This window comes from Neovison vison, chromosome 13 (genome assembly GCF_020171115.1).
Source record: "Neovison vison isolate M4711 chromosome 13, ASM_NN_V1, whole genome shotgun sequence".
Taxonomy (NCBI): domain Eukaryota; kingdom Metazoa; phylum Chordata; class Mammalia; order Carnivora; family Mustelidae; genus Neogale; species Neogale vison.
Window position 1 is genome coordinate 11,551,421 of NC_058103.1, and position 13,381 is coordinate 11,564,801.

Sequence of the window (13,381 nt, forward strand, 5' to 3'; positions counted from 1 at the left end):
ATAAACTCCTCTTTGAGACCTCGTCTCCCCAGTCATGAGGGGTTCCCTCCACCCACGCCTTTCCTTGTGCTGTCCCCTCTGCCTGGAATGCCTGTTCTCCTTGTGGTCCATGCCGGTGACCCTTGGTGGTTCAGCGACCCTGGCGTCTGGAAACTCTCTCTCTTGTCCTTCTGCCCTTCTGCTTCCCACTCCGCTTCCCTCCGCCTATGGCTAGATTAGTGCCCCGACCCGTGCCCCTGTGCGTTCCGTGTGGTGACAGGATCGTTCCCTGCGTCTCTCTGCACTTAGGAGCTTCTGGTGAGGATGGTTGGAATGTGGCCTCCCTGAGCTTGCAGAGGTACCCCGGCTCTGGTGTGCACATGCACGCACATGCACACACATGCACACACACGAGCGTGCACACATAGGGGCTCCCTCCCTTCCTGGCTTTGTGCTCCCTGGGAGGCCTCAGGCTGAGTGCTCAGACACTGGCGACCTCTCCAGAATAGGATCAGGGTTGATTAAGACCAAGGTGGCTGAGGACATGGCAGCCCCGCTCTCTTCAAGGAGCCATTTTAGAAAAGGTAGAGACGTGGCAGGTGAGGAGGTGCCTTCCCCATGCCAGGGCTGAGTCCGTGAGAACTGGGGAGTCCTCTTAGCGGCTGCTCTAAAAGGCGGTCTGGGTATGTGTGGTCTTGCTTGAGCTGGGGAACTGATGTCTGTCCCTGATGCAGAGCCATTGGCCGTCTGTCATTCGTGTGCCTGTCCTGCTCACTCTCTTCCCTCCGCTGTCATGGGCATGCGTGTCACTGTCCTAACGAGACTGGGTTCTGCTCAGTCACTGCACTGTGTATGCCCGAGGGCCGCAGGTCCTAGACTCCAGGGCCCGGAGAGGTTTTTTCATTCATTTATCTCTTCACAGCATCCAAGAATCCTAGGACTTCAAAGTCAGAAAGGATATTATAAAAATGCATTATTCCAGCCTACTTGTTTTATAGGAGGGAAAACTGAGGTACAGATGATTTAAGTGGTTTTCAGAAGGATGCATAAAGTTAATGTCAGTGTTAAGACTTGAACCGAAACTTCTTTTTTTAAAGACTTTATTTATTTATTTGACAGAGAGAGATCACAAGTAGGCAGAGAGGCAGGCAGAGAGAGAGGAGGAAGCAGGCTTCCTGCTGAGCAGAGAGCCTGACGTGGGGCTCGATCCCAGGACCCTGGGATCATGACCTGAGCTGAAGGCAGAGGCTTTAACCCACTGAGCCACCCAGGCACCCTGAACCGAAACTTCTTGACGGCCTTTGCCTTAATTTTTGCAGTGTCTTAGGGTCCGTGTGCTAGAATTGGGATCAGCCAGGTGGTGCTGGGTGGAAAGAGGTGCTCAGCCAGTGATTGGAAGGCTTAAGCCTTGGCTGATGGTCAGGGACTGTTACATAGGTTGTGTACTGCACAGCTCAGTGGCAGACTACGTGAATGTCATCCTGTGTGGCTGGACTTGGCAATCCTGCCCCTGGTATGTGTTGGATGCTGCCACAGCCTTCTCTTGGCCCACAGGTTAGCTGCATGAATCTCTAGCCCCAGCTCTATGCCAGACCTGGCTACCTCTTTAGACGCCTGGCCCATGATTCTTGAATAGCCATGGGTGCTTTGGTTTAGCCAGGACCGAGGTTGGCTGCCTGGCACATTGTGTTGCACCAAGACACCTAGGTCTAGCATGGATTTCTCAGGCTCTCTGCGGTTTTTTATAGGGTATAATGAACAGACAGGTGTTCTGGGTGGTGCCAGGAAGGCTGGGGGACATTTGGCCCAGGCCTCAGTTGATTTCATGTCCATGAACATGAAATCTTGTTGATTTCATGGCTTCAGTAGTCTGCCCAGAGTGTTCGTTAGCTGTCCTGCCCAGCAGTCTTTGCTCAGCATGGGTCATTACCTCATCATGCGGAGCTGATCTCCCAGGAGCATGTTTCACTTTCTGCAGAAGAGTACCATGCCTTTGAAGGTATGATTGCCCAGGACACCATTTCATCTATTAGTCTTCCTCCCGCTGGTCCTACTCCTTCACTCAGCGGGTGTCCACTGCAGGCATTCTGTGCGTTCAGATCCTACATGTATCTTCCCTCAGTGCCACGTGGATCTTATCCCAGAGGCTGTTGTGGGCTCTAGCATCTGGTCATGTCATTTTTGTACTCTCCTAAGAGTGGTTTTTTTCTGGTGGTTGTTAGTTTGTCTGTGATCCAGGGTTGGGAACGGAAGCAGAGACTCTAGCCCATGGTGGTCGCTCCTTGGGACGTTTGGGACAGAATGAGCCAGGGAGGACCCTGGGGTAGTAGAAGGAACATATGAGGTTATGGTCTCATCTCTGCCCCTTCCCCATGTGACCTCTGGCTAGTTTCTGCTGCTTTCTTCTTTCTGAAAAGACCGGCTGGACTAAGGGACCTTAGGTCTCACAAGGTCTGACCATCTGTGACTCTGCTTCTGGGAAAGGAACTTGGGAGCTGTGTTGCCATTTTTGCTGGGGTGCTTCGCAGCTTAGGCTTGAGTTGGCTGACTGTGAGAAAGATTTAGTTTTCTTTCTTCAACATAAATTTTAAAAGAATGCACATGAGAAATTCTAGCTGTAGCTAAAATTGAGATGCCTCTCCTTTAGCCAGGGCCCCCCATGCCTTGTCTTGCCAGCTAGAGGGCTCTGGAACCAGATGGCCTGGATCCTGGGAGAGCCTGGGCCAGGTGCCGAGGGGCTCAGAACCTTAGTTTCTCTACCTGTCAAATGGGGCTGCTGATGGGACCTATTGCATAGGGTTGTTCTGAGTGTGTCCATTCCTCAAAGTGTGTACAACAGTCTGGTACTTGGTGAGCATTCTGGAAAAGTTAGCTGCTATCATTACCGTTATTACTGCAATTATTAATAATAATTCCTTCTGGGACGCCTGGTTGGCTCAGTTGGTTGGACTACTGCCTTCGGCTCAGGTCATGATCCTGGAGTCCCGGGATCGAGTCCCACATCAGGCTCCCAGCTCCATGGGGAGTCTGCTTCTCCCTCTGACCTTCTCCTCGCTCATGCTCTCTCTCACTGTCTCTCAAATAAATAAATAAAATCTTTAAAAAATAATAATAATAATTCCTTCTGGCGTCTTGCCAGGACCTCCATCACAGTGGTAAGACTTTAGGAACTGGATGCTTCCTGTCTTTCATCCACCACTTGGTGTGGAAGGAGCGAGTTCAAAGGCCAGCCTTTGTGACCATCAGCTGGAAGGTCTGGACTCGGGTTGTGCTCTCAGGAAGAGTCAGAAGGAGTGAGATTATGCTGAGTAAGCCCAAGGTTACCTCTTTTCCCATAAAAGCCCGGTGAGTAATTTTTAACAGCCACAGGGAAGAACGTCAGGTCTTCCCCAGCATCTCTTTGGTGACTGAGCGCTCACGGAAACACACAAACTCTGACTCATGGGGTCTTAAGGAATCAGCCTGGAGCATTTGTTCTGTGCATGGCGTGTGGGGTTCGTCTTGGGTGCCCATGCTTGTCTGACTTCTGGAACTGAGTGATGATCAGGATTCTGAATCCCATTGGGGTTAGTGCAGAAGGCTGTTGTGGTCCCCAAGTGGTGGTGATGGCTGACGCGGCCCCAGGGAGCTGTGGTGGGTGGGTGCCCCCCTTTTCCATCCTTGATCTACCCCGCACGGGGGGCTGGGGTCCCAGAGAGTATAAGTGTAAGGCAGGCCACACAGCAGAGTGGGGACTGGAGCAGGTCCTTGCTGTTTGAAGAGTCTGGTGCTTTGGCTCATTCTTTATCTTTTTTTTTTTTTTTTAAATGCGTTGAAGATAATACACACAGAAAGCTGTACAGATAAGTGAGCAGCTTCACGAATTTTGCAAACCAGATACACCGCCTATCCATGACCAGATCAAACAGCAGAGCAGAGCTGCTCCCTAGAGCCACTCATGGGCTCCCCACTCCTTCCCTGCCTTTTCCCGCCCTGCCCTGCCCCTTCTTTCTCTTTGCATTCTCAGTGAGGACCTGCTGTCCTCTCGTGAGACCTCTTCCCCCGGGGGTGGGGAGTTGGGACTCTGGAAAGAAGGAGGCTGGAGATGAACTTTCTCCAACAAGTTAATGCTCTCAAATCCCTGTTTCATCAGTGGCTTCCAGTCTGGTCCTCCCACACTGCTCCTGGCCAGCAGGGTTTTTCTGGAACTCACTTCAGTCCTCTAATTCTCCTCCTAGAAACCACCTCCGCCTCTCCCTCCAGCCTTCAGGTTAACGTGCAGAATGCTTGGCAGGGGAACCTGGCACTTAGCTTGCCCAGCCCTACATGTGACTCCTTTTTTAGCCTTCCCTGTGCAGCTTCCTGTCCCACCTCGCTGGAGATGGAGAGTTCTGGAACATAGGCCGGGCTTACTCTTGCTGCAGTGCTTGCATAAGATTTGTTCTGTAAGTGCAAATACTCAGGAAGCTCTCGTTCAGGTAGCCAGCCTCCCCCAGAGACCCGGCAGAGGCTGCTTGTCCACGGGAGGTCTGGACCGCTCTCAGCCTCTTTCCTCTCAACCACCCCCCCCACCCCCTGCTGGCCCCAGGCTTTGGTCCTCTCTTTCCTGTTCTAGACCTGTCCGATGGAATTGTGCACAGGTTATCCAGCACTGAGGTTCAAAAAGGGTCCTTAGGCTTTGTGGGAATTAAAAAGCACTTTAGCCACATAACTTGTTGGGGTAGCTGACAGGGTTGCGCTGCAGAAGCTGTGGGGTTGACCTTGTAACGGGTGGTTTCGAATCCTGGCAGAGCCCCAGTGGGTTATGTGACCTTGAGCCAGTCACTTTGCCTCGGTCAGAGACTCAGCTTTTTCATCTATAAAATGGGAATAAAAATACAGTTGTTTATGCTACAGGTCACAGAGATTGCTTTGAGAATCAAATCTGGCGTTTATTTTGTGTGACTGCAGCTTTGGAAAATCAGAAAATTGGTTTCTTTTGTGTGCCGTGGTAGATTTCTGTGATTGCTACCTTTAGAACCTCTGTGCTTGAGCGGCTGAGAAGTTTTGTGATCTTTTGCATTCTTACCCCAAGAAAATCTGGTGTGTAATCCAAGGGAGATGAAAACAGTCCACACAGAAACCTGTGTCCAGATGTTCGTAGTAACGCTACACGTAGTAATGCCAAGGTGCAAACAAGCCAGAGACCTGTCCCCTGATGAACGCATGAACAGACCTGGTATTTCCACACGGTGGAGCGTCGTTCAGACCTGTGTCACAGCAGGGATGAACCCTGAAAACATTACGCTCAGTGGAAGAAGCCAGTCCCAAAAGACCGTACTTGATTCCATTCGTATGAAATGTCCAGAATAGACAAGTCTGTAGAGACAGAAATGGTTTCCAGGGGCTGGATGGGAATGCGTGAATTGAAACGGAGAGCTCAAACATACGGATTATTTTTTTTCTTTTGAAGTGATGAAAATGTCCTAAAATTAACCGTGCAGATGGTTGCACAGCTCTGTCGACATATTAAAATCCTTGGACTATAATCTGTAAGTGGGTAAATCTCATGGTATTTGAAATCTATCTCAATAAACCTTTTTTTGTTTTGTTTTGTTTTGTTTTTTAAACATCCTGTGAGGTAGGAGCTGCTCTGGTCCCCATGTTACAGATGAGGACCGAGGCTTTTGGAGGCAGAGTCACAGGCGGGGAAGGCGGGATTCTACCCCAGTTCTCACCGCCTCTGGCTCCAGTGCATGTCCCCTCTTCACAAGACTGGCCTTCACCTTACAGAGGTGCCAGAGGCCTAGAGAGGAGAAGGGGCTTCCAGGGCTCTGTGTGGTGCTGCTGCTTCTATCCCAGCTCCCCCGACCCTACTGGAACAGTCCACTGGGCCTGAGCTGCCCAGTCCTGCCACGGAGGTTAGAGGTTAGGCTGCGCTGGCTGATGGCCTTTCAGTGGCTGGGTCGCGAGCACCACGAGGTGAGGCCCGCCAGGTGTCACGTGAGTGGTGTCCTTGACTCGCACAAGCTCCTGATGTTGCGGACATACCGTTTATTTTTCCTTTTTTTTTTTTTTTTTTTAAAGATTTTATTTATTTATTTGTCAGAGAGAGATCACAAGTAGGCAGAGAGGCAGGCAGAGAGAGAGGAGGAAGCAGGCCCCCTACTGAGCAGAGAGCCCGATGCGGGACTCGATCCCAGGACCCTGAGATCATGACCTGAGCCGAAGGCAGCGGCTTAACCCACTGAGCCACCCAGGCGCCCCAGTTTATTTTTCCTGTTCTGCTTTTGGTACCGTATCTTAAGAAACGACTCTCTGATTCAAGGCTACGAAGAGGTAAACCCACGCATTCTTCTACGAGTTCTATAGTTGGCGCTCTCGCCTCATCGTATTTTTATATGAAAAGACACCGTGCTTGAAAAAGAGTATTTTCCCAGCAATGCGCACGTCGCCAGCCAGTCCTAGGTAAATGGTGGCTGCTGTTATTTAAAATTACGGTGATGATTATTTTTATTTATTATCTTTTCCATAATCTCTCACTGCATTTCCCATCTGGCTGGCTGCCTCCTGGTCCTTCGGGAAAGATGGTGTTGGTGTTTGAATCGGTCTCTGGCACAACTATAGGGGTGTGTGGGCTTGAAGAAAGGGAGGACCTGGTTACTTCACTCCTCCCTTCCATTCTGTCCCCAGTTTTTTTGTTACACAAAGTTTAAAAATACTCCAGAAAAGGCTGCAGCGCCCTCCCCCGCCCCGTCACCCAGCTTCACGAAGTAGCCTCATGCGGCCACTTCGTTTTCTCTCTGCCTCACCTACGTCTCTCACCATCCGCCATGCCTGGTTACTTTGAAGCAGATTCTAGGCATCATATCTAATCGGTAAATAATTTCAGTATGTATCTCTAAAAAATGAAAAAGGGGCCTGCAGTGGTTGGGGGTGGGGGGGCAGAAAGTCCCCAATGTCTGAGAACTGAGGGGGCGGGAACTGGGCACGGGCGCTTCTCTCCACGCCCCCGTAAGGGACCGGCTGGCCGGGTGCCACTGGCATTGTGGGCTCTGCCAGGACCTGTCCGCAGAGGGATGCGCCCTGCAGCCTGGGCTGCCGTAGGCCAGGGGATTGGGTGGTGCCCCGGGCATCAGTGGGAGGGTTGACCCCATCCGGAAGAGCCCTGTCGTTCTCCCCAGGTGCAGGGCTGGTCTGCCCCACAGTCGGCTGCATGGGGCATGGCTGGCTGAGCTCAGAGACCTTGGGCCAGGTGCAGTGCCGAGAGCCCACGTGCTGTCCAGCCGTGAGAATCCTCTTTTTTCCAGTCCGGGTCTTGTTGCCCAGAGTAGCTCCCTGAGATGGGTTTTACTTAAAATGCAGGGGTGCCTGGGTGGCTCCGTCGGTTAAGTTTGGCTCAGATCATGATCTCAGGGTCAGGAGATCGAGCCCCAGGTCAGGCTTCACACTCGGTGGGGTGGGGTATCTGTGTGTGTGTGTTTGAGACTCTCTTTCTCCCTCACCCTCTGTCCCTCCTGTGTGTGTACGTGTGTGCACGGTCACTCTCTAATAGATAGGCGAGTCTTTGGGAATAAAAATGCCCATTTTGCACACCAGGAAACAGAATCTCAGAGATAAACTGCAGTTTCTCTTTCACAGATATAGGGTAAGTGCGAGAGGCAGGATTTGAATCTGGGGCTTCTGCCTGCATTTTCTGTCAGATAAGAGCAAACCCTTGCATCTGCCAGCTTGTTTCCTGTCCGTACATGGAACCGCAGAGGAAATGGCATCTGTGGCAGCCCCGATCCTTTCATTGGGCTCACTCTTGCAGTGGGGAAGGGTCGACTTCCTCCAGCCCAGCAGAGAGGGCTCCGGGTCCCTCCTGGCACCATCATCCCTTGGGCCTGGGGGCCGGGGGCCGGGGACACCTGGCCGGCCTCTGCCCCTTTGTCCCCTCCACAAATAGTCTGCGCTCTCTAGCCCTCCTCCTGGCCCCCTGACGGGGGCTGTGTCTGCTTTCCCCACTTTTCAGTCTGCCTCGAGCCGGGCTGGTCCTTGGTCATGTCCAGGCTCCCTTTGTAGGTGTTGTGCGGCGGGCGCTCTAAAGGAACATGTGTTTACCATTTGTCATGGAGACCGTTTGGGCCTTTCTTCTTCTGAGTGGTGATAAAATGGTACAGGGCGCTCACCCTTCCAGCAATTTGTTTGGTAATTCTAAAAGTCTTGTGAAAAATGCATGAGGCCTGTGGTACAATAGATAAGCTGAAAGGCTTGGAAGGAAATCCACTTGTGGATAGCGGGGCCATTGGAAAAACTCTTTCTTTGCCTTCTCTGTCCTCATCCCCAAAAATATCGTGTTTAGGAATAACTCTTCTGTTAATACTGATGCATTCATCCCGGGTCAAAAGCTTGTTGGCGCCTGCTTGTCAGATATTTTCCCCCTTCATTTCTTCTAACTTCTTTCCCTCGTGAGTTTGGCTTAAATTCATGTCTTGATGATTCGGAGTTCTCTCTCTTTAAAGGTCGCTGCCCTAACGCAGAAAAGTGCAACCAGATCCAACAACTACTTGGATACTCTTCTTGGGACTGGGGGGTGGGTTTCGAGGGGGAGGAAGGAGCATGTGTGGACTTCAGGGGACTCAGTTGGTGGGGAGATCTGGGCCAGCCCACTGAGGCGAGCACCTCTGATACCGGCCCGTTGCTGAAGGCAGGCAGCCAGCATCGTCCATAAGGCCTCCGGCACGTGGCTTCTAAAGCAGCCCTTGTGTGCGGCCCTGAAGTCTGCCTCCATAAGCACTAGTCCTCCGTTTTTGTTTTTTTTTTTTTTTTTTTTAAGATTTTATTTATTTGACAGAGAGAGATCACAAGTAGGCAGAGAGCAGGCAGAGAGAGAGGAGGAAGCAGGCTCCCCGCCGAGCAGAGAGCCCAATGCGGGGCTTTAACCCACTGAGCCACCCAGGCGCCCCCAGTCCTCTGGTTTTTTCCAGTGTAGGCTTTTAAGTCGCAGGTGAGGGAACTGAGGCCTAGAGAAGCCAAGTGGCCTGCCCAGGGCGACCCTGGAAGGTGATTAACAGTGGGAGCCTGGGTTTCTTGAGTCCTGGGCCCCCACTCTTTCCTCTGCACCGGGTTGCTTCCTGGCATGTTGGGGTAGGAGAGGAGGAGGGGTTGTGGGGACAGTTCAGTGCGTTTAGGTTGTAACCTGGAACATGAACTCGTTGGCCACGATTATAGATCCAATAAGGGGAAGCCCAGAAGGCTTTCATTCATCTGTGTGTCTTTAGTACTCTGCACGATGCCCGGGGCACCGTGAGTGATACGCACTTTGTCGTGTGGCTGACCTTTTAACATGAAGAGAGTAATGCAATTTTATCTGCATGCAGGAACCTTGGTGTCTCGTGAATGACATCGTCTTATGGCAGTGTAGACCTGGGCCAATGGAACGGTGTTGACAGCGGGTCTTGCTGACAGGGAGCCTGCCATGGGGAGATGCAGACATTAGGCAAGGCTGAGGCTAGAGAGAGGAGGTCTAGGCACGGCCCCCGGCCTGAAGGCAGCTCTGGATATTCCTTCCTTGAGGACACTTCTCAGCTTGTCTTTGTGGCCCCGGTGGGTGGCAGATGTGGACTTGCCCACATCGCCTGACAGGCTTGTCCTGTATAAGCAGGGAAGTGGGCCAGTGGAGTGACTCGCTGACGGCTGCCTCTCTCTCGGGAGGAGGGGGAAGGTGGCTTGTCTTCTGTGTTTGTGTCTGTAGCATGGGCATGTGGGGAGAAGCGCCGAGAGCGTGCTGGCCCCACAGAGTTCACGGGTGGGAGGGTGGGAAGACAGGCTCCCCACCGGCACGTACCGGCCACCCTGCAGGAACAGAGAAGTTTTTTTAAACTTTCAAAGAAAAAGATACAAATGAGCCCATAAGCAGATACTCTGGTATGAAACCCAAGGTGGGGAGCAGATTTCAGAGGAGAAGGAGATAGAAATCTCTGGCTTTGTGTTGAGAGCTCTTAAAAATGGTTACGAGGAACCAAAATAGGTTCACTGAAAAAAAGAGTAATTCCAAATGGTGCTTTCTTTTTTGTTGATAAGGCTGACTTGAAAAGAAGCATTGTGGCTTTCTCCTTGGCCTCTGTTGACCTCGCAGACTGATTTTGTAGACTGGGTGGGCAGGGGAATGAATTAAGCTGGTGTGTTCATTCCCTGGGGTGGCCTTGACAAAGTACCACAGACTAGGTGGCGTAAAACAACAGGGACTTTTTAAGGAGGCTCGAAGTCTGAAGTCAAGGTATCTGCAGGGTTGGTTCCTTTTGGAGGCGCTGAGAGAGAATCTGCCCCATGCTGCTGTCCTGCCTTCCCACGGTGGCCAGTGGTCCTTGGCAGGCACGACATCAGTCACTGTCTCCATCTTCAGATGGCCTTCTCCTTGTGTGTCTCTTTCCAGACTGCCCATCTTAAAGACACCAGTCAATGGATTAGGGTCCATCCTAATCCTCTGTGGCCTCATTTTAGTTTGCTTCTATCCGTAGAGACACTATTTCCAAATAAGGTCACACTCACAAGCACCAGGGCTTAGGACTCGAACAGATCGGTTGAGGACACAATTCAGCTCACAATAACAACAGCTGGCGAATGGCCTCCCTTCCACCCAGCCTTTCCTCTTAGCCCCCTCTTGTTCCTCCAGCATTCCATATTTTTGTTCTTGGACTCCGTGTTCTGGGGCCAGGCGGATGGTCCCATTTACTGCATCTGCCTGCCGAGCTGTCGTGGCCCACGGATGTGGCTTGGGCTCCTGTGGTCACAGAGGTGCCGAGGGGCAGGGCTGGGATCCTTGTGTTCCTTTCCCAGACACCTTTTGCCCGGTCTCTTGTTGAATTTTGTCAGAGACGGTAGTTTCTCGTCTCCCAGGTGCCTGTTACTTCCCCAGGGAGACCCTAAATTCCTTAAAGGCTGATTTGGTCACAGTCTTGCTTGCGTGTTCGCAGTCTACCCTGAAGCTGGTGGGTAGAGAAGAAGAACGTTGTAGGGGGTACCTGAGGGTCGGGGGCCGCCCTGGGGTGGGTTTGTCATCCTGCCTTCCACACCGATCCTTGCCTGAATCCCAGCGTTCATTCTGTTCTCGCCGGCCCTGCCCCAGAATCCTTATCCATGCAGGGCTCTGGGCCCTTCTCCTCGAGTGTCATCCACAAGGGCAGCAGAGCTGGTTTCAGGTGAGGCTTTATCCAGGAGCCAAGCAAGTTGACCCGAGCCTGCTTGTGCTCCTTTTCATGGCTCTGTTCTCTCAGGATGGCCTCTCGTTCTCAGTTCTGGCTTTGCCGGGCCTCTCCCTCAGATTTCAGGGTGACTGCTCCCAGCTGCCTGGTCCCCTCGGTGTGGGAGAGAATGGTCTTGTCCCAGCATTCCTAGCGAGAGCACGGAGCCTGCGTTTGATTGGGCCGACTTGGGTCACGTGATCTGTTCTGGAGCCTATGGCCAGGGTGGAAGGTGCTGATTGGTCTAACCAGCATCATGTGATCCCACTGGGGCAAAGAGCATGAAGGCATCCTCCCCAAACAGTGTGAAGTCAGGGCTGGGGGGCAGAGGGAGGGAGAAGGGGGATGGATGCCGTGAGGGCATGTCGGATGGAATGTTGTGGAAAACTCGTTTCTAACTCGGCCTCCAGCCTCCAACCAGAAGAGGTGTGTTTTCCTTTCAGGAGTACATCGATGCGCACCCTGAGACCATTGTCCTGGACCCCCTTCCTGCCATCAGGACCCTCCTCGACCGCTCCAAGTCCTATGAGCTCATCCGGAAGATCGAGGCCTACATGAAAGGTAGGGACACACGTGGCTTGGCCCACGTCACACGTGGCCCACCCCTGCAGTGACAGGGTGGTCGTTGCATGGGGGTGGGAGGAGGGGACGTGTCTGATCTTTTTTAAGCCCTTTGGGGCAGGAAGGAGTTGAATTCCCCAGGGTCACACGTTCTTGGGAGGGCCTCGCCCCTCCTCTGACCAGCAGAATTAGGAAATAAAAGCCTCAGGGTGCTCTTCGGGAAAGAGAGCGGCTGCAGCCACTTCAGGACGGTTTTGTTTTGTTGTCTTGAACCCACAGAGTGGTGATGAAGTGTCCCGATAACACAGTGGTTAGAGAGCAGGGTAGCGGAGCAGCGGGCCGGGAAGGGGAGTTGTGTAACCGGGCAATGGAGACAAACAGAGATTGAAGGGCCTTTAATCAAAGCTGTGGAGCTGTGTCACAGCTGTGGCGGCTGGACCTCACGGGGTACGCTCTGTTCTCGACGCAGGAGCCTCCCGCTTAGCTGTGGGAGCTTTTCCTGCCAGCAACATCCTCTCGTCCCTGAGGACTCTTTCTCCCCACCTTCCTGGGCCTGGCCACTTTGGAGAGGTTGGATGGCCTTCCCAAGGTGTTTGTTTTTGTGAGAAGGGCTTTTTTGGAAGGAGTCCTGTTAACAGTAACGTAGCTCTCTTTGCCTGGCCCTGCATTCCCTGCTGAGAGTTTTCGTTTAATTTTGAGGAAAGGCAGCCCCCACTCCTGCCGTCCAGACCATGACGGTGGCCCGCCTGGCCCTGACCTGGGTGGTGACTTGGCCAGCTCTTGTTTCGTGTGACAGTGGGACCGGCAGGAAGAGTTTGGCTGGCCGGACCAGGGCTCAGCCTTCTCCTTGCGCTCTGTCTTTCCACACTCCTGAACGTGGGGGCCGTCACCCTCCCCGTTTCGCAGATGGTAGTGCAGACCGAGAGCGTAGCAGACGGGCCCGCATCACCCAGCCTGTGTGTGGCGGAGTCAGCATCCCACCGGGTTCCCCCGACTCAGGCTGTCAGCCCGCAGCCCCTAAGCTTAACTTACCTGTCCGTGGCCAGATGGCCGTGGATCTAGCAAGCACCTGTCCTCAAGGACCTTGGGCCATGAGAGTTGGTGAGTCCTTGCTTCTCTAGGGAGCAGGCCCTGTGGAAGAACTGGGTGTTGGACTGGCCGTCCTGGAGGGGGTGTCCGGGCCTCTTCCTGAGGGTGCCTGGTGTTCGGCAGGTGGCATAAAGCCCGGCCCCCAAGCAGCGTCTTTTCAGCACGCCGACACCCTTTCCCCCTTGGGTGTAGAATGGTCAGTGATGATGTCAGCTGCCCTTTGCTTTGCCTTCCTTCCCTGGGTCCAACTAGAACTCTGAGACGAGAACGATCTGTAGGGATGTTCCGGCTAAACTTCGGTTCTGGAAAGGAAATCCCAGGAGTTGTGCGTGTTCGACACCAGCTGTGTGTGAAGGGACAGGAGATGCATCCGATCCTGATGAGAAGGGCTGCTTAGTGAGTGGGAGGAGTCGTGGGTCAGCGGCCACATCTCCTGTCCTCAAGTCCACGAGAAGAGTGTTGTGTACCAGTAGGGTCAGGGAAGTCACCGCTGAGAAGGTTTTTTTCAGAGCAAAGAGCACAGGTTTTGGGGGGAGACAGACTGAGGTCATATCTGAATCTGGGATGTT

At 52.8% G+C, this 13,381-nt stretch overlaps 1 protein-coding gene across 2 annotated transcripts in view; it reads left to right on the top strand.

Moving 5' to 3' along the window:
• The window catches only part of ITPK1 (inositol-tetrakisphosphate 1-kinase), a 167,291-nt gene that overhangs the window by 110,583 nt on the left and 43,327 nt on the right, over positions 1-13,381 (top strand). For both annotated transcript variants that reach the window (XM_044232310.1, XM_044232311.1), the window contains exon 4: positions 11,606-11,723. In XM_044232310.1, coding sequence (XP_044088245.1) covers positions 11,606-11,723 — 118 coding nt within the window. The remainder of the gene's footprint in view (positions 1-11,605; positions 11,724-13,381) is intronic.